The sequence below is a fragment of the Terrapene carolina genome, unplaced genomic scaffold (assembly GCF_002925995.2).
Source record: "Terrapene carolina triunguis isolate 2854851 unplaced genomic scaffold, T_m_triunguis-2.0 Scaffold97, whole genome shotgun sequence".
In the NCBI taxonomy this organism is placed as follows: Eukaryota; Metazoa; Chordata; order Testudines; family Emydidae; genus Terrapene; species Terrapene triunguis.
The window spans coordinates 4,262,536-4,285,583 of NW_020664448.1; the positions used below are offsets into that span (position 1 = coordinate 4,262,536).

Below are 23,048 nucleotides of genomic sequence, written 5' to 3' on the forward strand. Positions count from 1 at the left end.
CTGGACGTAGGTTTCATTGAATCAAAGAAATGTAGGGCTGGAAGGCAGGGCCGCCCAGAGGACTCAGGGGCCTGGGGCAAAGCGGGGGAGCGGACATAAAAAAGGCACCACCCGCTGCGGTGCTTGTACTCACCAGGCGGCGCTCCGAGTCTTCGATGGCGGCGGCAGCGGGTCCTTCACTCGCTCCACGTCTTCGGCAGCACTGAAGGGCTCGCTGCCGAAGTGCCACCAAAGACCCGGAGCGAGCGAAGGGCTCGCTGCCGAAGTGCCGCCAAAGACCCGGAGCGAGCGAAGGGCTCGCTGCCGAAGTGCTGCCAAAGACCTGGAGCGAGCGAAGGGCTCGCTGCCGAAGTGCCGCCGAAGACCCGGACCGCCGCTGGGTGAGTAAAAATTAAAAAGGTGCCTCTAGCCAGGGAAGGGATTCTCGGCCAGGGCTCGCGGGGCCCCTGCAGGGCCCGGGACCTGGGGCAAATTGCCCCACTTGCCCCCCCTTCTGGGCGGCCCTGCTGGAAGGTACCTCAAAAGGTTATCTAGTCCAGCCCCCTGCATGGACCATATGACCCTCAAAGGGTTAATCATCCTCTCCAGTCCCATTGAGTAGATGACAAGAGTGATGCATGTTTAGCGATGTTTTATTTTCCTTGTTAGTTGGCTATGAAAGAAATGGCTGCAGAAAGTGCAGAGGGCCCTTAACTCCCTTTGCCGGCAGTGGAATTAGGGGAGGCTCAGCACCTCCCAGGATCAGGTTTAGCGGCAGGAAAGAATTTCATGTTTTCATTGAAGGTTGGTTCTTCCCTCTTCAAGGACAATGGTGAACATCTCGTGCACAGGAGTAATTTAAAACCCATGTAGGAAATGTGGGGTCACATTAGTGGCCTGATCTGACAGTCCTTAGGCAAAATTCCCATGGACTGCAGTGGGGAATGCAGGGTGAGATGTCTAAAGCCTGCTTTCTAGTCCCAGTGCCATGGTTGCGTTGGAGTCACTTTTGCTTGGACTGAGAATAAGCTGTTCTGTGAAGGAGGTGCGAGTGAACTGGAAGCAGAAGTCAGACTGCTGCACATGCAGAGATAACAACCTGTTGTCTGCAAACAAAACACTGGCACTGCCCTCCATTCCAGGTTCCCTTCAGTGTCAGCTGTACGTTGGACTAGAGATGGGTGTGACACATTCATCCGCAGGTATGGTCTCTCTGTAACCCTTGCAGCAATTACAATTCAATTTAATAGTAAAAATCTGCAATGTAAGCACAGTTCCCCGCACCTCCAGCCAAAGACATTCACTGCCCAGCGGCAAAATAAACCATCTTTCCCCTGTCTCCTGCCTACTGTTATGTAAGAACGGGCACAGCGGAAGATTCGGGCCCTCAGCATCTTTCCCTGGGCCCCTGTGCAGATTCAGACCTACCCGCTGCACAGAGGAAAGGTCGTGTTTGGTCCAACCCCTCTGTTAATCCTTTTGCACTGGCTCAGGCAGTACTGAACGTGCACGACTTGCTGATGGGGACCATTTGTCAGTGCATTTGATTCTGGTGGGGGAGGCTTTTGGGTTCAAGTCAGACTGAACCTGTGTCTCTTGTTGGTTTACTTTTAATGTCCCTCCCATAACCACCCTCTGCCTGTGATGTTGTTTTAAAATGTATTGAAAAGGGGACAGACTAGATTTCACAGTGTGAAATGGTTTCCCATGAGCAGTGGTCTGATTCGCAGCAGGCCAGTTTGCCAACAATGGATGAGATAGGTAGCATATATTGCAGTGCTAAGGCGTAGTTGCCTCACAATAGCCTTATTACCCGCCTATGAGGAAGGGGTGGCAGTGTTACCTAGTGGGTAGAGCGCTGGACTGGGACTCAGTAGACTAGAGCTTTATTCCCAGCTCTGCACTGGCCTGCTGGCAAGTCACTTCCCCCTGTGCCTCAGTTTCCACATCTGTAAAATGGTGACAATGATACTTTACCCTCCTTTGTAAAGTGCTCTGAGGTCTACTGATGAAAAGCACTACCTAGAAGTTGGGTATTGTATGGACTGCAAAGGAGGTCGCTTGTTCTCACACCCATGTTTGGAAGTAAAACATTCAGAAATTACTCTAACCGGGAACATTTAGTCCTCCCTGCAGTGCTGTGTTCTTCTGCTCATCTTTACTGAGAACATGCTTTTCCTCTGTTTTGTTTCAGGGGGATTATGTATGGATGGACCTCAAAACCGGTCGGGAATTCGACGTTCCCATCGGAGCCGTGGTCAAGCTTTGTGACTCCGGGCAGATCCAGGTGGTGGACGATGAAGGCAACGTATGTATGAAGGAGAAGAGGATTGTGATTGTGTGTCCTTTGTATTAGTGTCAGGTATAGGGCCCCAAATAGGATTAAGCACTGGGTGCTGTACAGATGCACAGTATGATCCAAACCCCATTGAAATCAATAGTATTCTTTCCATGAACTCCCATGGACTTTGGATTGGGGCCACACAACACGAGATAGTCCCAGCCCCGAAGGACATAGGTGGAAGACAAGATGCACTGAGGAGGGGTAACAAACAAAAGGAGGGAAAGCGGGCGGGCGGGTGTGGGGAGGGGAATAACTCTGACAAGGGAGACCATCACAAGACAGTGCAGTAACGCAAAGTAGCTAGCGAACAACTTGTCTATTTCAGACCCAATTAAAGGGGCTTGTTTAAGCCTTTTCCTGTTTCCAATTTATTTTATTGGAGAGGAAGGATAGTCCAGGGGTTATGGTGCTAGCCTGGGACATGGGAGCCCTTATTCAATTCCCTGCTGTGCCACAGGCTTCCTGTATGACCTTGGGCATGTCACTTACCCGTTATGTGCCTCAGTTTCCCATCTGTAAAATGAGGATAATAGCACTGGCACACTTCAGGGCATATGCACCTGTATTCCCCCCTCTGTGGTCCAGCAAGGATATCCCCTCTAGGCTACTGACTCCTCAGCCATCACATTTCTCAGGTAGAGGCCCATGTCTCTCTCCCTCCTGACCAGGTTAGTTCCAGGCTGCACCGTTCCCGGCCTATACTGCGATAGACTGCCTAAACAGCCAGCGTTCGAGCTTTGCTTTCTCTCCAGAGGCTATGAACAGCTTCAGTTGCTAGCAGTTACAAGTTATCACACAGCCCTTTTTAAGCAAGCGCATGTATTCTTAAGGTGAAAGCAGTACAAAGAAAATATTAAAAATCAATCAAAGAACCTACGCGCATTCTAATAAGCTTAAGTTTACCAGAGATCACCCCAATTCCATCAAAGGCTTTGGCAGAAGGCCGTCATTGAGAGCCCACCAAGGGGTTTTCTCTGGCTACAAGTTCAGAGCTAAGGCTGTTATGAACAAGTGCCTTTGAGCTTCAGATTCCAGGACCAGATGATCAGCAGACAGTGGTCTCCTCCTTAGGGTGGAGCTTCAAAAGCCTGGGTTTTTTGAATGACTGGAGGTGGGAATTTGATACGGTTTGTCCCAGAAGTCCATCCTTGTCTGGCACATTGTTCACTATAGTCCTTTGAAGTTCATAACGTGGCCTAGGATTCCCATCCCATCTCCCCACTAGAAGTTACGTGCAATCCCAGCCCACAATAATTAAGGCTAAGATTTTGCCAGGGATATTTTTAGTAAAAATCATGGACAGGTCACGGGCAATAAACAGAAATTCACAGAACCCTGTGACCTGTCCCTGACTGTCACTAAAAATGTCCCTGACAAAAGGGGGAGGCGGGTTCAGCTCAGCACCCATTGCTGCTGGGGCTCCAAGGTCCCCCTACCACTGCGGTGAGTGGGAACTCCAGGATCCCACCTGCGTGGTGGCTGAGCAGCTCGGGGAGGGGCGTGCTGCCCGCAGCAGCAGGGAGCTCTGGGGGGTTCCCCACCACCTGCAAGTGGGAGCTCTGGGGTCCCCCACCGCCCACAGGGGATGGGCTGCTGCAGGGTCCCCTCACCTGCCATGGTGGCTGGGAGTTCCAGGGAGTCCCCCCCGCCATCCCCTGTGGCTGGGCAGCTGCAGAGGCCCCCCCCCCGCCAGGGTGGGAGCTGGGAGCTCCAGCCCCGGGGCAGAAAATGTCACAGAGGTCAATGGAAGTCATGGATCCCGTGACCTCTGTGACATAATCGGGGTCTTAACAATAATACATAAGTAGGGTTACCATACGTCCGGATTTTCCCGGACACGTCCGGCTTTTTGGTCCTCAAATCCCCGTCCGGGAGGAAATTCCAAAAAGCCGGACATGTCCGGGAAAATAGGGAGGGGTCGTGGGGCTTGGGTCCGGGCTGGAGCCGCTGAGGCTGGGGCCGGGCTGGAGCCACTTGGCCGGAACCGGGTCCCAAGCCGAGCCGGGCCGGAGCCGCTGGGACCGGGGCTGGGGGTGCTCGGCCGGGGCCAGACCGGAGCCGCTCGGTCGGAACTGGGCCGGAGCCACTGGGACTGGGGCTGGGGGTGCTTGGCCACCGGCCAGCGCCGCTCGGCTGGGGCCGGGGCCGGGGCCGGAGCCGCTCGGCCAGGGCCGGGGCCGGTGCCCCGGGGCCCGAGCCGAGCTGGAGTTGCTAGGGCCGGAGCCGCCGGGGCCGGGGCGGGCCGGAGCCGCTCGTCCGGAACCGGGGCCGGCGCCTCAGGGCCTGAGCCGGGCCGGAGACACCGGGGCCAGACCCTCTTGGCCGGGGCCGCCCGCCAGAGGGAGCCGCTCGGCCGGGGGGGCCGGACTGGGCCGTGCCTCCTCGCGCTCCCTCCGCCCCCACCCCTGCCCCAGCCCCAGCTTACCTGCTGGCTGCCTGCCTGCCTGCCTGTTTCAGGCTTCCCGTGAACATTTGATTCGCGGGAAGCAGGGGAGGGGGAGGAGCAGGAGGCGGAGTGTTCAGGGGAAGGGGTGGAGTTGGGGCGGGAAGGGGCAGTGTTGGGTGGGGCCGGGGCGGGGAAGGGGCGGAGTTGGGGCGGGGGCGGGGCCCCGTGGAGTGTCCTCTTTTTGGAATATTAAAATATGGTAACCCTAACATAAGCCTTGCATTTAATACAATGGACTCCAAAGAGATTTAAACTCAATACAATAAGGTTTTTCAAGGATACTGCAGGAAATTGCTGGATCTGTCACATGCACTGCCCTGCCTCACAGAGGGGGAGGGATTGAGAGGATAAATACATCAAAGATTGTGAGGTCAGACATGACAGTGATGCGGGGTGGGGGGGAGGCTGTGACAGGGCCTTGTCCTGCTCCTGTCTCTTTTCTAGCCACAAACCACTCAGAGACCTGCTTCTGATGAAACGCTTTGTGCAGTTTATTTACACTGTTCTTTCCCACCGTCTTTGCAAACCTTTGCAGCTCTGTAGTTATCATAACATACAATCCTTAGCTCCCCCAGCCAAGGAGAGGGAAAGACAGAGGGTCTCTTCCCCTGAGCAATCTCTTCTTTCCCTGAGAAGCCTGTCACTCTCTCCTGTCCTTCCTGTGCCTTCTTTACCTCTCCGGTAATGCGCTAATTAGCCTTTGGGGCTCTCCTCAGCCCATCCCAATCCACCAATTAGGCACAGCTCTTCCTAATCAGGGCTACTCCAGAGCAACTACTTGTGGTTGCAGTTACCAGAGGGCTGCCTCAGGTGCTGCTTCCCAGCACTCTATCACAGGGCCTATATAAATACTTTAGATTAGTGCTTTTAGTTACCTCTGCTCCTGCTAGTTACTCCTCTTCTCCTATAGGATCCCCACTAACATCTTCCCTAATCTGCGCCTGAGTTCCCACAGAGCCCTTCAGTAGCCAGCCCCAGTCATCTGTACCAGTTTCTTGTTTTGTTACAAATAGGGTTGCCAACCCTCCCGGGTTGGCTGGGAATCTCCCGGAATCAGCCTCTATCTCTCAGTGACTATTAAAGGCAAGCCGGGAGATTTTAACAGGCAACGGTCCAGTTGATGGCACAGCGGGGCTAAGGCAGGCTTCCCACCTGCCCTGGCTCCGTGTGGCTCCCAGAAGTGACTGGCATGTCCCTCTGGCTCCTAGATGCAAGGTGTGACCAGGGGGTCTCTGCATGCTGCCCCCACCCTGAGCGCCAACTCCGTAGCTCCCATTGGCTGGGAACCGCGGCCAATGGGAGCTGCGGAGGTGCTACCTGCAGGCAGGGGCAGTACGCAGAGCCGCCTGGCCGCCCCTGAGCCTAGGAGCCTTAAAACACAGCTATATCCTGGTCTTGCAGGGATCTGAGAGATCATTTCCTTTTCACTATGATCCTTTAAAGTTAATGGCTGTCATGCCCCTTGTACTGCATAATCCTTTCATCCTGTCCTTTCCGAATCTGTCTAGGGTGTATATCGTAGTAGGCTCACATTTGACCTCTTTCCCCTTTTCGTTTCCAGGAGCATTGGATTTTCCCTCACAATGCCAGCCACATCAAACCCATGCACCCGACCTCTATCCACGGGGTGGAGGACATGATCCGCCTGGGGGACCTGAATGAAGCTGGGATTCTGCGGAACCTGCTCATCCGTTACCGAGAGCACCTTATCTATGTGAGTGTCCACCTGGAGAACGTCATCTCACCCCAGCTTTGTTGTACTTATTTTCATGTATATCCTGCACTGGTCCAAGCCCCAAGCATACCTATTCTCTGCCATGTCTGCTGCAAAGTTTACATGCCGTTCATGCAGGACGTGAGATGCCATTGCATGTGCGGGTTTACTGAATTGGGGAAAGGATATATCTTCTGGATGTTAATTAAATCTGAGTCCTTTTATGTGACCAAATGGGGAGCGCTGCGCCCTCACCTCTGGGCAAGTGGATTGAAGTCCCACATGGGAGCCTGGGTTTACACCTGAGAGTGGCTCCAGAGTGCAGGGAGTTTCTGCACTGTTATGAGCACAGTGCTTTGGGTAAAGCATTAAACTGAAGTTTCTCATTGTCCAAGTGGAAGCTGTAGATCCCATGGCCCATGTAATGACTAACGATCCCCAGGTATTTGCCTGGGTGCCCTTTAAGATCGCAACATGTTTAGCTGACCTAACTGAGGATCCCTAGCATAGGGGACGTGGCTGAAGAATCCACACAGTGTGACAGACTCTGGGAATTAAATAACCTGGGGGGTGACAAGGCAATTTTCCCACAGTGACCTTGCAATACCTGGGATGTGCACTTAAGACTTATTAATTCCGAATTTCCTGGTTTCTCTCAGCTGCGTTTTGATTGCTACGATATTTTTCTTAGAACTCTTAAGTTCCTGACATGCACACGCCGCCTTAACGCCCCTTTAAGTGCTGTTTAAGTGCTTGGCAAAGCGACTGTAAAATCAGCATTGTGGATTTGCAGGTTTGTCTCTCAGTGATGTCGTACCTGGTATGCTCAATTCACTAGCTTTACAAACTCAGCCATTTCCTCCTGACGCTGCACTGCGGGTTCTAATACTTCCACAACCCAGATTCTGCCCTACGTGGCACTTGTGCACAGGGCCGGCTCCAGGCACCAGGCAACCAAGCATGTGCTTGGGGCGGCGCCTGGAGGGGGGCGGCACAGCGGGCCGCTCAGGCCCGAGAGCGGCGCCGCGACCGTGCTCACCGTAACCCCCGGTGCTCTGGCCGCCGGGGGCTCTCTGGCCGCCGGGGAGAGCGGAGAGCCCCAGCCGGGCTTGCCACCCTCCCCCCGGCGCGCGGGCTGGGGGGGGGGGGGCGGGGGGCCCCCGCCCGCAGGGGGGGGGGGGGGGGCGGCCGCTGGCAGCAAAAAAGCCAGAGCCGGCCCTGCTTGTGCAGCTGCATTGGTTTTAATTTAGGACATAATGTGGAGGTAAATTGAGTTGCACGGTTGTTCTACTATAACATTACAACTCCAAAAGGAAAGGAGTCAGAGTTCAAAGGGTCTTTGTTTGTTTTCTCAGAGTTGCGGAATCTCTGGCTGCTGGCTTGCAGTTGCAGGGTCATAAGATGCACATTTTTGTGCCTGCAGTAAAACATACCTGGAGTGAATGCAGGCACGCTCTTCGATGTTGCCAAATAGTCAATGTGATCACGTAAGAGCGGGGCACTTCAGGACAGTTCTTAAATTGTAAGGCTTGCAGGCACTCAATGGCAGAAGTACATCGTTTTCTGCCCTCACCCTGCCTACACTGCAGTGTAAGCTCAGGGCCCAAACTCAAGCTTAATCCCCCTTCCGTATACACACAAATTGTGCGGACCCAGAGTCTTAAGACCCCCCAGGGATGGAGTGTGTGAGTTAAACCAGGGTTCAAGCCTTATTGCATTGCAGTGTAGATGCAGCCCCACTGGACTCGTGCTCTGGGATCCACCAGAAGTATCCCACAATCCCCCAGACAGACATTCTTTGTCCTCTGGACAGTCAAGTTTGGTGGGCAGTCAAGTTTTTCCATGCTGCACCATGAACAAAGGGTTAGTGCGGCCATAGTTTGGGAACACACTAGGAAGTCTGGGACATGGGTGACTGGATTCAGGCCTGCATAATACAGTGTAAATACAGGGTTCAACAATGCCTAATCTGGAGTTACAAATGAGTGTAGATGCTTAAGATCTAGGTTAACTAACCCAGGGTCTGCTAACTCGAGTTCTACTAACCTGGGCTTACATTGCAGTGTAGACATACCCTCCAAGGTCTTTTTTTGAAACAATTTAAGGATTTCATTTAAAGATGAGTGATTCAAAGGCTAGTAGATTTTAAGGCCAGAAGGGACCATTAGGGTCATCTAGAGGGTGTTCAGATGCTTGAGTTTGGTCTCACACACACACACACACACACACACACACACACACACACATATCTTGCAAAAGTTTGAGGGTGTTCAGATGCTTGAGTTTGGTTCAGGCCTATCTCTACTTGTGAGACTTCTAGGGGACCCTGTTTCCAGGTAGGCCAAAAATATGGCAAGAGCAGCCTTTCCTTTTGGTATTTTGCCAGCTCCACTCCTTGCCTCAGATGGAACTGGGGGCATGTGAAAATGAGAAAAAATGTTACATCAGCTTTTTCCAAATCTCTCATAAATGCTGGGCTTGGTTCCAGAGCTGGCTGAATTCTCTGGCCTGTGTGATGCAGGAGATCAGACCGCATCCTCCTAATGGTCCCTTCCGGCCCTGAAACCTATGAAGAAACAAAGCAGCCAAAATAGGTGTAGCAATAACTATGGATACCATTTACTCATGGAGGTCACGGATTCCGTGACTTTAAGGAACCTCGGTTACTTCTTCGGCTGCACCCCTGCCGCAGTGGCGGGGCTGGAGCTGTCAGCCGCCTGCAGCAGCAGTGGGGCTAGAGCCCCCATGACAGGCTCAGGCTTCAGGCCCCCCCAGCGGTCAGCCCCTCCTCCCATTATTTTTTAGGTCGTGGGCTTCCATGAATTTTTGTTTATTGCCCATGACCTGTCCTTGACTTCTACTAAAAATAACCATGCCAAAATATTAACCTTAGCAATAGCCCACCGTTCCTGACGTTGAACAATACACCTTCAGCTTTGCAGGAACCAGTGTGCAATGTCTCACCAGCTATTACATTGTACGGATTTTGAAGGGTGGAAGACAGTGGAGATGGGGCAACTGCTGAAAATATCCTCCCAGTAACTTTTTGGTAGCTTTGAGTGGACGATGATTCCTTCACATTTTTGTTTAATTAGAGAGAAATGTGCTGATGCGATGGGAAGGGTTAACATAGCCTCTTAGGTTGGAATATGCATTTTTGGGAAGTAGGTGAGGGTGAGGCGAGCTGGTTTATATGTAACAAACAGTTGTCTTGAGTAAAGGTCAAGGTCAGCTGCTTTGCAGTCATGTCTTCACGCAGCGTTTTTGAGGCTGTCCCTTGCTTCTTAGTGCTATTGACTGAGGACAGATTCTCCTCTCGGTTCCAATCTTCTGCTTTCCCTGTATGTGGGGTCTTTCATAGGCATCAATGAGAGTAATACATCCATCTTCAAAGGTTGAACCAACTAATTCCCACAGTCTGTGAAGCAGATGATTAGTATTAGCCCCTGTTTACAGATGGGGAAACTGAGGAACAGGGAAGTTAAAGCCAACATTTACGAATCCACATTTAGGCACCTGAATAACTGGCCAGATTTTCAGATTTTAATGAATGGAAGCTACAAGCATTCAGTGCCTCTGATGCTTGTGCCATTGATTTAGGAGCCTAATCTGTAAATGCTGCCCCAAGGCCCCAGTGGGATTCAGTGTCTAACCCACCATTAGCTATCAGGACTTCCAGGCCCCCAGCCCTGCAGTCAGGCTCTGCCGGCAGGGCCGGCTTTAGGAAGTGCGGGGCCCAATTCGAACAGTTTCGACGGGGCCCCGGCAGGGATGACTAAAAAAAAAAAAAACCACGTAAAAAAACACGTGGGGCTTGTACTCACCGGGCGGCGCTCCTAGACTTCGGCGGTGGGTCCTTCACTCGCTCCGGGTCTTTGGCGGCACTGAAGGACCTGCTGCCGAAGACTCGGAGTGAGTGAAGGACCCACCGCTGAAGTGTCGCCGAAGACCCGGAGCGCCGCCGGGTGAGTAAAAATTAAAAAGGAGCCTCGAGCCAGGGAAGGGATTCTCGGCCACTTGCCCCCACCCCGGCAGCCCTGCCACTGGGCGCAAGGGCCCTCTTAGGCGCGGGGCCCGATTCGGGGGAATTGGTGGAATTGGTCTAAAGCCGGCCCTGTCTGCTGGTGATGGCTGATGTAGGAGACTGGGGTGCCCCTTTCTCATAGGCTGGCTGCAGATACAGTCCGGGGGAGGGGGAGTCTGAACAGCAGCATTCCTGGCAGGTTCAGATAGTGGCGTTAATGGGCTTGTCCAGGCATGTGGGGAGGGGGGAGGGGAAGGAAGAAGGCGACGATGCCTGGGTGTCAGCCCTAAAGGCAGGGCGGGATCCTGTGGTTGTTTTCTGGGAAGTGGAGGCCCTCGTGGGAAGAAAGTCCATCGAAATGTCCTGTCCCTAGTTTTACGCGTGCGGGAAGGGCAAAGAGGGAGGCTCTTTTAGAGTGAGTCCGAGGAGGAAAAGTGACAGAGACAACAAACGGAAACCAAGAAGCAGGAAGCCAGAGGAGGGGAATGCGAGGGTGCCCCTGTGCCAGGAAGCCAGTCTCGTGCTGATGTGCACCTCCACTGCAGGAATGCTGCCGGGCATGAGGCCTCCTAGAGCCCAGGGCTATCACGCCTGGGTGCAGCCCGCATCGCCCGCTGCGCCCAGCCAGATGGCCCTGGCCTGGGCCCTGGAGAGGCTGGTGCCCCTATGAGCACTCGCCTAGCTCTGACCAGGGCACAAAGACTGTGAATGGCTGCTGATTTAGAGGTAGGAGTGGGTGGATCTCCTCCTGTGGGTTTCTGTGCAGCGGGGAGCAGGTCCCCTCTTTAACAGATTGGTTGCTGAGTTCTGAGTGCTCGGTGGATGCTGGGTGTCTGTGCCTTCAGCCATCGCATTAACCTTTTATTAGATGTGCGAAATGCGGCCCCAGATATCTGTCTCTTATTAGGAGTTTACCCCCTAAGCAATGATGAATTTTTAATCTCTTTAACAACTCCAGGCTTGCAGCAGTCTCTGAAATACTGCACCGTTCCCTTAGCCATACACTGCTTCGGTTCTACAGCAAAGTGAGATGGCCGCTAGAGGAACGCACATCCCAAGATATCCCCAAAGCTGGGGAAGGAGACAAAGGGACTAGCACAGGCTTGGACAGATGGGCAGGACAGCTGGGCCAATCATTTGTAGCAACGCATTTATTCAATGAGCTTTGCCCCTGTTTCTGTTTGTGTGTTGTCTGCAAAAAGACTGCAGTGATATTTAGGCCAGGTCTCCGCCGCTGGTGCTCTCCCAGGACAGGAACACCAGTGTGCTGTATGATCAGCAAGGCGCTCCTTGCATGGATGCAGCTACGCCACCTATGTCTACATAGGCGTTCAGGAGCTTAATTTTAAGCATCAACTTTTTAAGATTTTGGTCAAAGATTTTAAAATCTGTTTGACCAATGAAGAGCAAAACAGATTGGCTTTTAGTTCTCACATCACTAAGGGGTGTTTTTGGGGCGGGGGAGTGAGGAGGGTTGGTCAGAGAGAGAGAGAAATTTTGACAGGTGAATAAACCATCCCTTTACATTATCTATCACCATGGCAGAGGAAAAGTGAGTAGAGTGTCGGGAAGTGTGGCTGGCTGTTCTGCGAAACTGTATATGCCCCTGTGAATGGAGCCGAGGTGGTAGAGACCAACCCAGCAGGCAGCGGTTCCATGAGGTACAATTTGCTCTCACCAGCCCAAAGTGATAGTACTCAGTATGGTCCGTGACAGGCCTGCGCTGCTTGAGGGTGTTCCCGGCACTGCTGAATCTTGCCATGAGGCTTCTGACAATCTGTCTTTTTCCCGGTTCAGCTGGCTGGGGGGAAAGCTTCGCCATGACTTGGCGAAAGGCTTTTGTAGTCTTGCTCTAATGCAATATGTATTTTCCTTTTTCTCCTTCCTTCCTTTTTAACCCTAAGACTAACTGTGGTGGGAGGGTAAGTATAACACACACAGGTATCGAGCCACCTTCCATTGCCGCAATGCATTGTCATGTCATCTGCTGGCTCGCTCGTTGACGTTCACCATTCGTGGCATTTCTCATTTGTCTTGCGCTGCTTTTCTGCTGCCCCGTGAATGCACCCAAACCATTATCCCTTCGGCTGCAGCGCTTTGCCACAATGACAGAAATGTGGCTTCTTCCTAGAAGAGCAAAGTATCGAGTCTGCGGATGTGATGCCAGGTGGACAGGGCTGTAACCAGCTATGTATAATAGCCCAGTTTGGAGGAAATAAGCAACCACGACAAAATGAAAAGGGTTATGCGAGCGCTGTTCTGCATGGCTCATGCTTGTATGTGCTGAGAAAAACTGTGCTGAATAGCAGGGGTGTTTTGTCGTGACACTGGGTTACTGAGCAGGGTTTTGTCTATCTGCTTCTGAATAGGGGTTGCTAAAGTGCAGGAGTATCTGGTCATGGTGTGACCCTGCGTTCCCTGAGCAGCAAAAACTCCAGTTGAAGCCAAGACGAGTTTGGGGTGCTCTTGGAATCAGGAGCAGAGTGGATTTGTTACATGGCTAATGAAAATGTAGGTCACACGGGCAGTAACAAATTTGCAGTGGAACAGCATTTCCTGGTGTAAACCGTCGGCTTTTGTAGAACCATCACTCATATGTACTGCCAAGCTGATCTTTACACCAAAACAGAGGGGCTTTAATCTTAACCAGACTTGGAAACGAGAATTGCAAATATTTTCTTGTAGCTGCCCTTTGGCCCATCATCAGTTTGGGGCCAAAGTCTTGAATGCTGTGAGCTGTTAAAATTGGGCAAGCTGTGTGTATTTGTCAACTAGGAACAAGTCAAACCAAGCTCGTCTCTTGAGATAACACAGGAGTTTATGCTGACAGTCTCTCAATGATCACAAGGGAAAGGTCAGTGGGAACATCAAGAAAACATTCCTGCCACTAATGGTTAACTCCTTTAAAAAGATCTTTGGCCGTAGTCACGGGTCTTGGCCAGGATAGACAAGTTACCACCAAAAGCTGGAATATGGGGATGTCACAAACTTACGCCAGAAGCAAAGTCAGTCTTTCTGAGAATGAGTGAAGAGAACACGAAGTGGGATATTTCTGCCTCTATGCACTGTTAAACATGTCCCTACAATTGCCTAGAAATGCCTTATAACTTGTAAATCTCACCAAGTTATGAAGCAGCATGAAAACCTCAGACATCTTTTAGGGTGTGCTTTCAAATCCAGCCCAGGATTCAATCAGAGAGTTACTACCTTTTGTTGACTGTGAAATGAGTTTGGGGGTCCAGTCCAGCTCCCAGTGGGCAAGGGTTCCTATGACAAAAACCTCCACAGCTGGCACTAATTGGCAGCCCGATTGAAAGTCTGAGCAGATGCCAAGGATTGAGTGGGCCATAGAGACGGAACTACCCTCCCATGCCTAGAGATGGCCCTTCCAAATCAGGATTGAGGCACATTAGCAGGATTATGTGGGAGAAATTTGAACTGGGGCTGCCCATGCTGGTCTCTAGGTCTCTTAGTCCGGCCTTCTCAGGAGCAGTGGCCCAGTATGCTGATTCCAAAAGTGAGTAAAAATTCAAACTCACTCTATCTGCAACTTGCAACATATGTTAGCAAGAGAAAGCTGGAATGTACCTTACTTTGTAATAGGGATCTTTAATTAATTGCCTGAAACAACCGCAGAAACATTCTTGCTCACTCTACGTAAGCTTAGGGTCAGTCACCTATTGGCTGTCTAAGAAAGATGGCCACAATGGCTGCATTCCCAGGCAGCTCAACCCCCTGTTAAAGCCTAGTAGAGTTCTTTATCATGGATGCGGGGAGGTTTCCCATGGAATGGGCTACTTTGCTCCTCTCATCTGGTGATAGTAGAACATGCTGTTAAAAGGGTGTAAGGCATATTATTTTGGGCATTAAAATGACCAACTCTTTCTTTGGATAGCGATTTCTAGACTGTATTGGTCTTTTCATTACTTGGTCCACCAAATATAAAGGATTTTGACACTGATTGAGTCCTTAACCTTCGGCTTGGGATACATGACTCTTGTCCTGGTCTGTTATCTCTATAAACTGGATATTCTTCTTTGAGTAGTGTCCCTATGGGTGCTCCACTCTAGAGATCTTCACATCCCAGCACCTAAGATCGGCGATTTTGGTAGCAGAGTCCATTTGGTCTGCACCTGCACTCTCCCTGTCTCGTGCTGTGCTCGCTTGCTATGTAGCGCTGTGTGGGCAAACTGCTCTCAGATCCTTCTCAACTGCTCTTGGCCTGAGACGGAGCCTTAGCAGAGCCCATTGACAGAGGTTCTACTTAGTGGGTTTTTTTACTAATTTTCCGTAGCAGTAATAGAGCTTCAGTTAGTGTTAATACTTCCTTCTTCTCTTTTCATTTCTTTCAAAAAAAAATTTTTTATTTTGCTTGTAGAATAGTTATCTCCTTAGTGTACGTTAGCTTTCTCTAGTTCTTCCCGTTCGGGAAGTGAACCCTGAAAAGGGTATGCCCGACTCCTCCAGATTTAAACATTGCCTCTCGTGTCGGGAAGCCATTCCTGTCAGCGATGGCTATTCCCACTGCCTTCGCTCTCTTGGAGAGGGACACATGTCTCAGAAGTGCACGTTTTGTCTCAAATTAAAATCCAGAACCAGAAAGAGTCATGGGCTAAAATGTAGACTGCTCATGATGGAAAGCTCACTCCAACCAGCCTCCGGCCCTATGCCCGGGACCCCCCTTGGACAGCAGTCCCTGTTGAGAGAGAGTGATCCCGTCAACATCTTTGGATGAAAACTCTCCAGTGACTTCAAAGAGGAAATCCTTGAATTCTTCTCAGAAAGTCTCAAAAAATAGGCCACAAGTTCTCCAAATAGGGAATCATCCAAAAGAAAAAGGTTCCTGCACGGTCAATAACCTCGGTGCTGACCAACCCACGACTAGATAACTATGAGGCTGCAGGATCCTCAAGTATTGGTACCACCAGTAAGCCCAAAGATCCTAAAAGGGTAGGCTCAAGCAGATCGTAACTGTCAGGAGAAAGGAGTGGCAAAGAAAAACCCAACTCCTCTAGAACGGCACTGACGGAGTCTTGTAGACAGTGGGTATCAAGTACACCAGCACCACAAAAGGCTACAGCGACATCTGCTGGCCATTCCGACACAGAGGGCCTCCGGTACTGATGACTCTCTCCACTTCAACGTCACCTACTCAGCTGACCTCAATGGTACCAATGGCTGTTTCGGTACTGCAGGAATTTCAGTTCCCCAAAGACTTGATGATCTCGGAGATGCTTGAATCACCCTTACTAGACACTGACATAACCATGGTACAGCTTACACCCACGTCCTTGGACTTACATGTGGTATCGAGGTATTCTACTCCACCATCTATGACTGCTCCATCCCTGTCAAGAGACGACAAGGAAGATGATGGGGATGACCTATACTCAGTGTTTGTCCAAGGTTCTCCATTACAGTACTAGAGAGCTAGTCAGGTAGAAAATCATGTGCCTTCAATCTACCACTAGAGTAGAAGAGACCCACCAAGTTGGTATGGAGATCCTTGGATGCCCCCACTCATGCCCTTTCCACCATCTCATTGGCTATAATAGAACCCATGGGTGGCATATAGACAACAATTTTTGAAGTCCTCTAGCATCACCCAGAGGGATAAAGGAAAGTGATCTTCAGCATCAATAGCCAGACCCCCGATCCTCAAGAGGAGACCTTTGTGGAACAGGAGGAGAGACTAGACAAGGAAGCCATTCCGATGACCAACATTTCTTCATCATCTCCTGATGAGGTGGTCATGCCTCCTCCTCCAACTACAGCAGACGACTTCAAGCAATTTCAACATCTCTTTAAGAGGGTAGTGGATTCCCTGTAAATCCCACTTGAAAAAGTCAAAGAGTCACAGCCTAAACTGCTTGACATCCTATAGACACTGTCATTAGCAAAGATTGCACTCACCATCAATGAGGCATTGCTTGATCCGGGGAAAACTATATAGCTGACACCAGCCACAATACCCCCAACGGGCAAAAGAGCGGACAAAAAATATGATATGCCCTCTACAAACAGGGACTTTTTATTTTCTCATCCTTCCCCAAATTCACTGGTTGCCAATGCTGTTAATGAACGTGGCAGACAGCACCACACTAAAACGACACCATATAAGGACTGGAAGTGACTGGATTTATTTGGACATAAATCCTATTCTTCAGCGATCCTGCAATTTAGGATCGCTAACTATTAAGCCCTCATGGCAAAATACAACCATACTAGTTATTCTAAATTAAACGCCTTTATTGAACACCTCCTGTCGGATCAGAAAGAGCAATTTCCGTGATCATTGCTGAGGGGTCAGCTCCTTGTGAGAACAGCATTGCAGGCGTCTCTGGATGCTGCAGATACAGCTGCTCGTTCCATTTCCACAGCAGTTGTCATGAGGAGAGCGTCTTAGTTTCATCTCTCTGGCTTTCCCAGGGTAGTGCAAGCTATGGTGGAGGACCTCCATTTTGAGGGATGTAAATTGTTTGCACAAAGAACTGACAAATCCTTACACACATTAAAATATTCTAGGATCACATTATGTTCTCTGGGTATTTACATTCCTGCCCAAAGAAGGAGATGTAGTAAGTACCAGATGGCACAGAGATCTTGGCCCTACTGACTTTCCCTCTCCCCAGAGAAATTATGATCCTCAAAGGAACAAAAATGGAGACCGACAGCCCCACAATCATCAACATCACAACCTTCTACATCCAAACAACAATTTTGATGCATTAGTTAAGGCCCCAAGCTATCACCCCCAGTCTCATTTGCTCCAACAACACGAACATCTCCACCAATTTTGATGACGGATGCATTCCTAATGGGATGGGGAGCCCACTTGGACACCTACACTGTTCAGGGCAAATGGTCCCCTCTTGAATCCACACTACATATCAACTTACTAAAGCTGAGAGCAGTCAGGAACACCGGCTCACACTTCCCACCAATGATCAAAGACAATCATGTAAAGATTTTGACAGACAAGATTGCATGTATAGCCTACATAAACCACCAGGGAGGAGCAAGATCACCTTCCCTGTGTGCCGAGGCAGTGGAACTGGTGCATTCATCAGCAGATCGGCAACTCAACAACCTGCCTCCTGGGCATACAGAACACTACAGCGGATATTCTCAGCGGAAAATTGTCCAAAGATCATGAATGGGAAGTTGACACTACCATCCTTCACAGCTTATTCATACATTGGGGAACTCCAAAGATAGATCCGTTTGCCACAGCCAAGAACAAGAAACGCTCCCAATTCTGCTCCAGAACCAGCCTGGGTCACCGTTCTCTCAGAAATGCTTTTCTGCTCAGATGGAACAGACATCTCTTATGGGCCTTTCCACCAATTCCACCAATATCCAAAGTGATATTCAATATAAAGCAAGAAAAGGCCAGAGTTATTCTTCTAATTCCAACCTGGCCAAGACAGACGTGGTTTCTGAACCTTTTTCATCTGATGGCTTGTCCACCAATTACTTTCCACCTCGTTACTCATCTTCTTTCTCAAGATGCAGGCTTGATCCATCACCCAAATCTGCAAGTTCTCCGGCTCAAAGCATGGCTCCTTGATGGTTCCAGAGCTTAGAAATGAACTGTTCTGAGGACGTGAAGGAAGTACTGTTACCTAGCAGAAAAAATAACTACCCGTCACACATACATTCACAAATGGAAGAGATTCCAACTCTGGTGTGATGCAAGACAGATTACTTTTTACATCCACTTTCCTACCGATTGTGCTTGACTGCATCCTAAGCGTAACGAAATCAGGCCTATCTCTAAACTCGGTAAACGTGCATCTCGCAGCCATTAACACTTTCCACCGGAAGACAGATGATCATTCGGTGTTTGCTCATCCTACAACAAAAAGATTGCTTAAAGGTATGGGTAACTTCTACCCTCCAATCAAAGACTCCGCATCAGTATGGGACCTTAATCTTGTCTTAAACTGCCTTATAAGATCACCCTTTGAGCCTAGGGCCACTTGCTCACTTCCACACCTCTCTACGAAAACCACATTCCTAGTGGCCATCACGTCAGCTCAGAGAGTGGGAGAAAGAGGGACCTTAATGGCATACCCTCCTTTAAAATTTTATTAAAGGACAAGATCCCATTGTGACCGCATCCCAAATTCCTACCAAAAATACCTTCAGCCTCCTCCCCTCTGCTTTGGGGTTCTTCCGTATGAGCTCTGCGGTAGGGAAGGAACTGAGGGCAGTTTGCCTGCACAGCGCTATATAGCAGCAAAGCACAGCGCAAGACGGGGAGAGCACATGTGCAGGCCAAACGGACACTGCTACCAAAAATCTCCGATCTGAGGTGCAGGGACGCGAAGACACCTAGAGTGGAGCACCCGTAGGGACACACATCTCCAAGAACCTCAATTACTGCACAAGGCGAGTAACCTTTTCTTCTCCAGCCAATTAGCTTCCTTGGCCAGCAGGCATTAAGCCCTAGGAGAAGCCCGCTAGAAATGAATCACAAGAGCTAGAGATTGCAAAGGATTGTACTGCCCAAGAGTTAGAAACCATTCTGCCCTTCTGAATGCCAGTCGGTGCAGCACTTCTTAAATTGCAGTAGGCCTCTTCAGTTAGAGAGGCTGCACTGAGGTGCCAGCAGTTAATCTTGGCACGATCACTCACGCTCATCTTAGGATACGCAACCTGGATCACGGTCAATTCCTATAACTGGTTTCATGTAAGGGGCCATGGTGCATGGAGGGGGAGAAAGAAGATGCACCTTGAATAGGGCTGTCTAGAGGCATTATGCCCTTGTAATTATACTCTCCCGAGGCACTAAGGGGGAACGTGGTGAGAAGCGGCAGCCTTTAATGAGCTGCAATCTGTCTGCAGTGTTGCCTGGAGTCACCAGCACAAACAGGGAGTGAGCCTGTGGGATCCTTGCCCCCAGACACTCCTCTTTTGGGGCCACTAGCTTTGCCAGCCATGCTACCATGTCCCCCCTGTTTGACTTCCCCAGCACCTCCTGCCAAATGAAGGCTGCTATCAGCGTGACTGTGCAGAGGGAGGGGCTGCTTGCACCCTCTTCCTCCTCCATGACATCTCCAAAGGAGTATCACAAAAGGAGGGTCGTAGGAAGGTGACAAAGGTCCCCAGAGAGTAGCTGTCCAATATCACAGCCCAGCTCCAGGCTCCTGAGTGATCTGTGGTAGAGATGGATCAAAGGCCTTTTCTGTGACATACCTTTATTATTTGGGCTGTTTGTCAGGGCTACAACAACACTGCAAACAACTGTATTATTTGGGCAGTCCAGGCAGTGGTCCCTCGTAATGCACCTGACAGATGTGGGTCTCTGGTGGCTCTGACCATGTTTGTTGCAGAGATGGTCCCATGTTGAAAACCCGGATCTAAACTTCACAGTGATTGAAATCTGGCTCGGAGTTTTGGGTTGGTTTGTGTTGATTTGCACAGTTGGGGCTTTTGCTTCATTTTGACTCCAGAATTCACCCTGCAAATGGCTTTTTGAAATGAGCAGCGCCTTTCCGGTGGCTGTTGAAAATCCCGGTCTTGTTTTGCCTTTGCCTTTGGTCCTGGGTGTCAAAGCTGCTCGGGTGGGGCGCCTTGTCCCGATAAACCTCTTTGTGCTTCTCCTCTAGACGTATACAGGTTCGATATTGGTGGCAGTGAACCCCTACCAGCTGTTACCTATCTACTCCCCAGAGCAGATACGGCTGTACACCAACAAAAAGATTGGGGAGATGCCCCCCCACATCTTCGCAATAGCTGACAACTGCTACTACAACATGCAACGCAACAACAGGGACCAGTGTTGCATCATAAGGTGGGTTTGTGAATGTCAGGCCCAGCACGGGTCCTGAATGAGGATTCCATCCTGCCAAAGGTGCTGAGCACGCATACCTTGATTGCTTGTGAAAAGTGCAAGGTAGACCGCACTGAAGGCTAAAGTCCAAAGAACATTTAGCCAAACAGCACAGCATAGGCAGTGGCAGTGTCAGCTTCCCCGCACCAGCCTGTTAGTATGGCCCCTCCTGGAGGGGTGTACAGGAAGTTCAGAGTCTATGGGACAAAGAGTCCTATGGCACCTTATAGACTAACAGACGTATTGCAGCATAAGCTTTCGTGGGTGAATACCCACTTCGTCAGACGCATGAGTCATTGGGTGCATCTATGCTGGAGCTGGAGGCGTAATTTCCAGTTCGGGTAGATGTGCGTCCTCTAGCTTTGATTGAGCTATCCCACTAACAACAGAAGTGTGGCTACTGCAGCATGAGCAGCAGGATGGGCTAGTCACATTCCTGCCCAGGGCCCTAGGTACTTACTTGGGTGGCTAGCCCAGCTCACCACCGCTCCACCATGGCTATATTTCTATTTTTAGCATCTTAGCGCAATCAAAGCTAGCACGCGTCTGTCTTGCCAAGCTGGGAGTTGCACAAGACATCCCTGTGACTTGGCCTCTTTGCTGAGGCTAATTGGTTAAGTAATTGTGTTCAGTCACAGACGTTAAGGATGGAAAAGGCCTATTAGAACATTCAGTCCATATCTCTCCCCATGCAGGGTCGGTCAAGCCTTGTTTTTAACATTCCAAGTGATAGGCCTTCTACCACTTCCTTTGGTAATTATTCCACAGGCTAATCAAGGTGAATCTCAGGATGCTTTCTCTGATATCCACCTTAAACTTTCTCTTTAATTTCATCCCATTATTCCTAGGGTGACTATACATGCAGAGATCTATAGCTTTGAAGACCAGAAAGGCCCATTATCTTCTCCCAGTCTGACCTCCCGCATAACACAGGCCATAGAATTAATTACACCCAGAAATTCCTGCCTCCAGCCATAACTTACTCCATAGCTAAGCTGTCTAAGCACCTGCTTTGGAGCAGTACCTTGCTCCCGAGTAGGTCGGCTGAAATCCGTGGGACTACCAGCACTGTAAGACACTGCCCAGTATGAATTAGAGTGGCAGAATCAAGCCCTCCATCAGGTGTCGTGAAACTCTTTTGCAATGTGGACCTGATCTCAATAGAGAGATGGTCAGGCCGACAATCTCCCCTCCTTCTCCCCACAGATCCCCTCCCCTCCTATTTACGCTCAAAGGGATTGTCTGCAATAGCATCAGAGCCCCATGGCAGCTATAAAAATGGCTTCCGTGGAATTGTAATGTTTTAGACGTACAGAGTGTATTCGTAGCTGTCTCTTAATGCAGTTCGGCAGCTTGAAACAAGACAGAGAACTTGCTTCACTTGGCCAACCAGCTGTCCTCTGAACACAAGCAAGTTTCTCTGATCCAAACTGATTCCTCTGTCGTCTTGATGTTTACACTCTCAGCAGGCTATAATGCTGGACTGAATTTGCTTATCGATGAGGCTATAATTCTGTCACGGAGGTCATGAGTTCCCTGACTTTCTGGGATGTCTTCTGGGGCAGGGCTGGAGCAGCTGTCAGTCCAGGGGCCGCCGGAGCAGGGGCTGCCGGAGCAGGGCCCACCAGAACAGCTGACCGGCAGCCAGCCCAGCCCTGGGGCTGCCGGAGCAGCAGCTGGGGTTGGATCAGCCCCTGCCACAGGAGCAGCAACGGGGCTGGAGTAGATACACGCCTCAGCAGCGCTCTCTGTCCCTGCTCAGGAACAGGTCAGAGGCTTCTGTGAATTTTTGTTTACTGTCCCCGACTTTTACTAAAAATACCTGTGACAGAATCCTAGCCTTACTTATCGACGGTGTTCAAACTGGGCATGGGCCTGACCCCAAACTTAACATACAGGCCCCATAGAACTTTGGGTGGCGCTCCTGATCCAAAATCAAATCTGGATCCTAAGCTTGCAGTTGATTCCTATCCCTGTGATAGGCCATACAAAATCCCCAGTTCCAAATATGAATTACTTTGAGGGTGTTCTATGGCCAGTATTAGACAGGAGGTCATTGTGGTTCCCTCTGGTCTTGGAATCTAGGAATCTGTGAATACATGTAAGTTTAGGGTGTTTGAAATCCAAATGTAGAGTCCACCTGTACTAGAAACACATGCCTCAAGATTTCCAGCCTGTTTGTTTGAATGCAGAGCCAGGGCTCTGGCAGTGGTGAGACAGGGCATTTACTCACGTGCATTCCTTTCAACTTGTACAGTGGCGAGTCTGGTGCAGGGAAGACGGAGAGCACTAAACTGATCCTGCAGTTCCTGGCTGCTATCAGCGGGCAGCATTCCTGGATTGAGCAGCAGGTGCTGGAGGCAAACCCCATTTTAGAAGGTGAGCCTTGAAAAGACGGTGGGTGGAGGGAAACACTTCTGCTAAAATTAAACTGCATTCCCAATAATTGCTTTATAGCAAGAGCCAGAATTGCATGAGCTCAACACCCGCCACTGGGATCGGACTTTTAAAAGAGCTCAACCCTAGAGCTGGTCAGAAAATAGATTTTCCATCTTGTGAAAAAAAAAAAAAAAAGATTTCAGCATTTTTCTCCTCCCCAGTTGGAACAAAATGCCAAAACGCTGAAATTTTTACTAACTGAAATTCCATGAAAATGTCATTTCAGGTCAATCAAAACATTTTGTTTTGATAAATTCACAGCTT

The 23,048-nt window shown here is 50.2% G+C and overlaps 1 protein-coding gene across 1 annotated transcript in view; it reads left to right on the top strand.

Moving 5' to 3' along the window:
- Nucleotides 1-2,188: 2,188 nt before the first annotated feature.
- MYO7A (myosin VIIA) overlaps nt 2,189-23,048 on the top strand; it is a 92,267-nt gene continuing 71,407 nt past the window's right edge. Inside the window, exons 1-5 of the mRNA XM_026651583.1 lie at nt 2,189-2,287; nt 6,331-6,483; nt 12,412-12,429; nt 20,122-20,306; nt 22,603-22,724. Of these exons, the coding sequence (XP_026507368.1) occupies nt 2,189-2,287; nt 6,331-6,483; nt 12,412-12,429; nt 20,122-20,306; nt 22,603-22,724 (577 nt within the window). The remainder of the gene's footprint in view (nt 2,288-6,330; nt 6,484-12,411; nt 12,430-20,121; nt 20,307-22,602; nt 22,725-23,048) is intronic.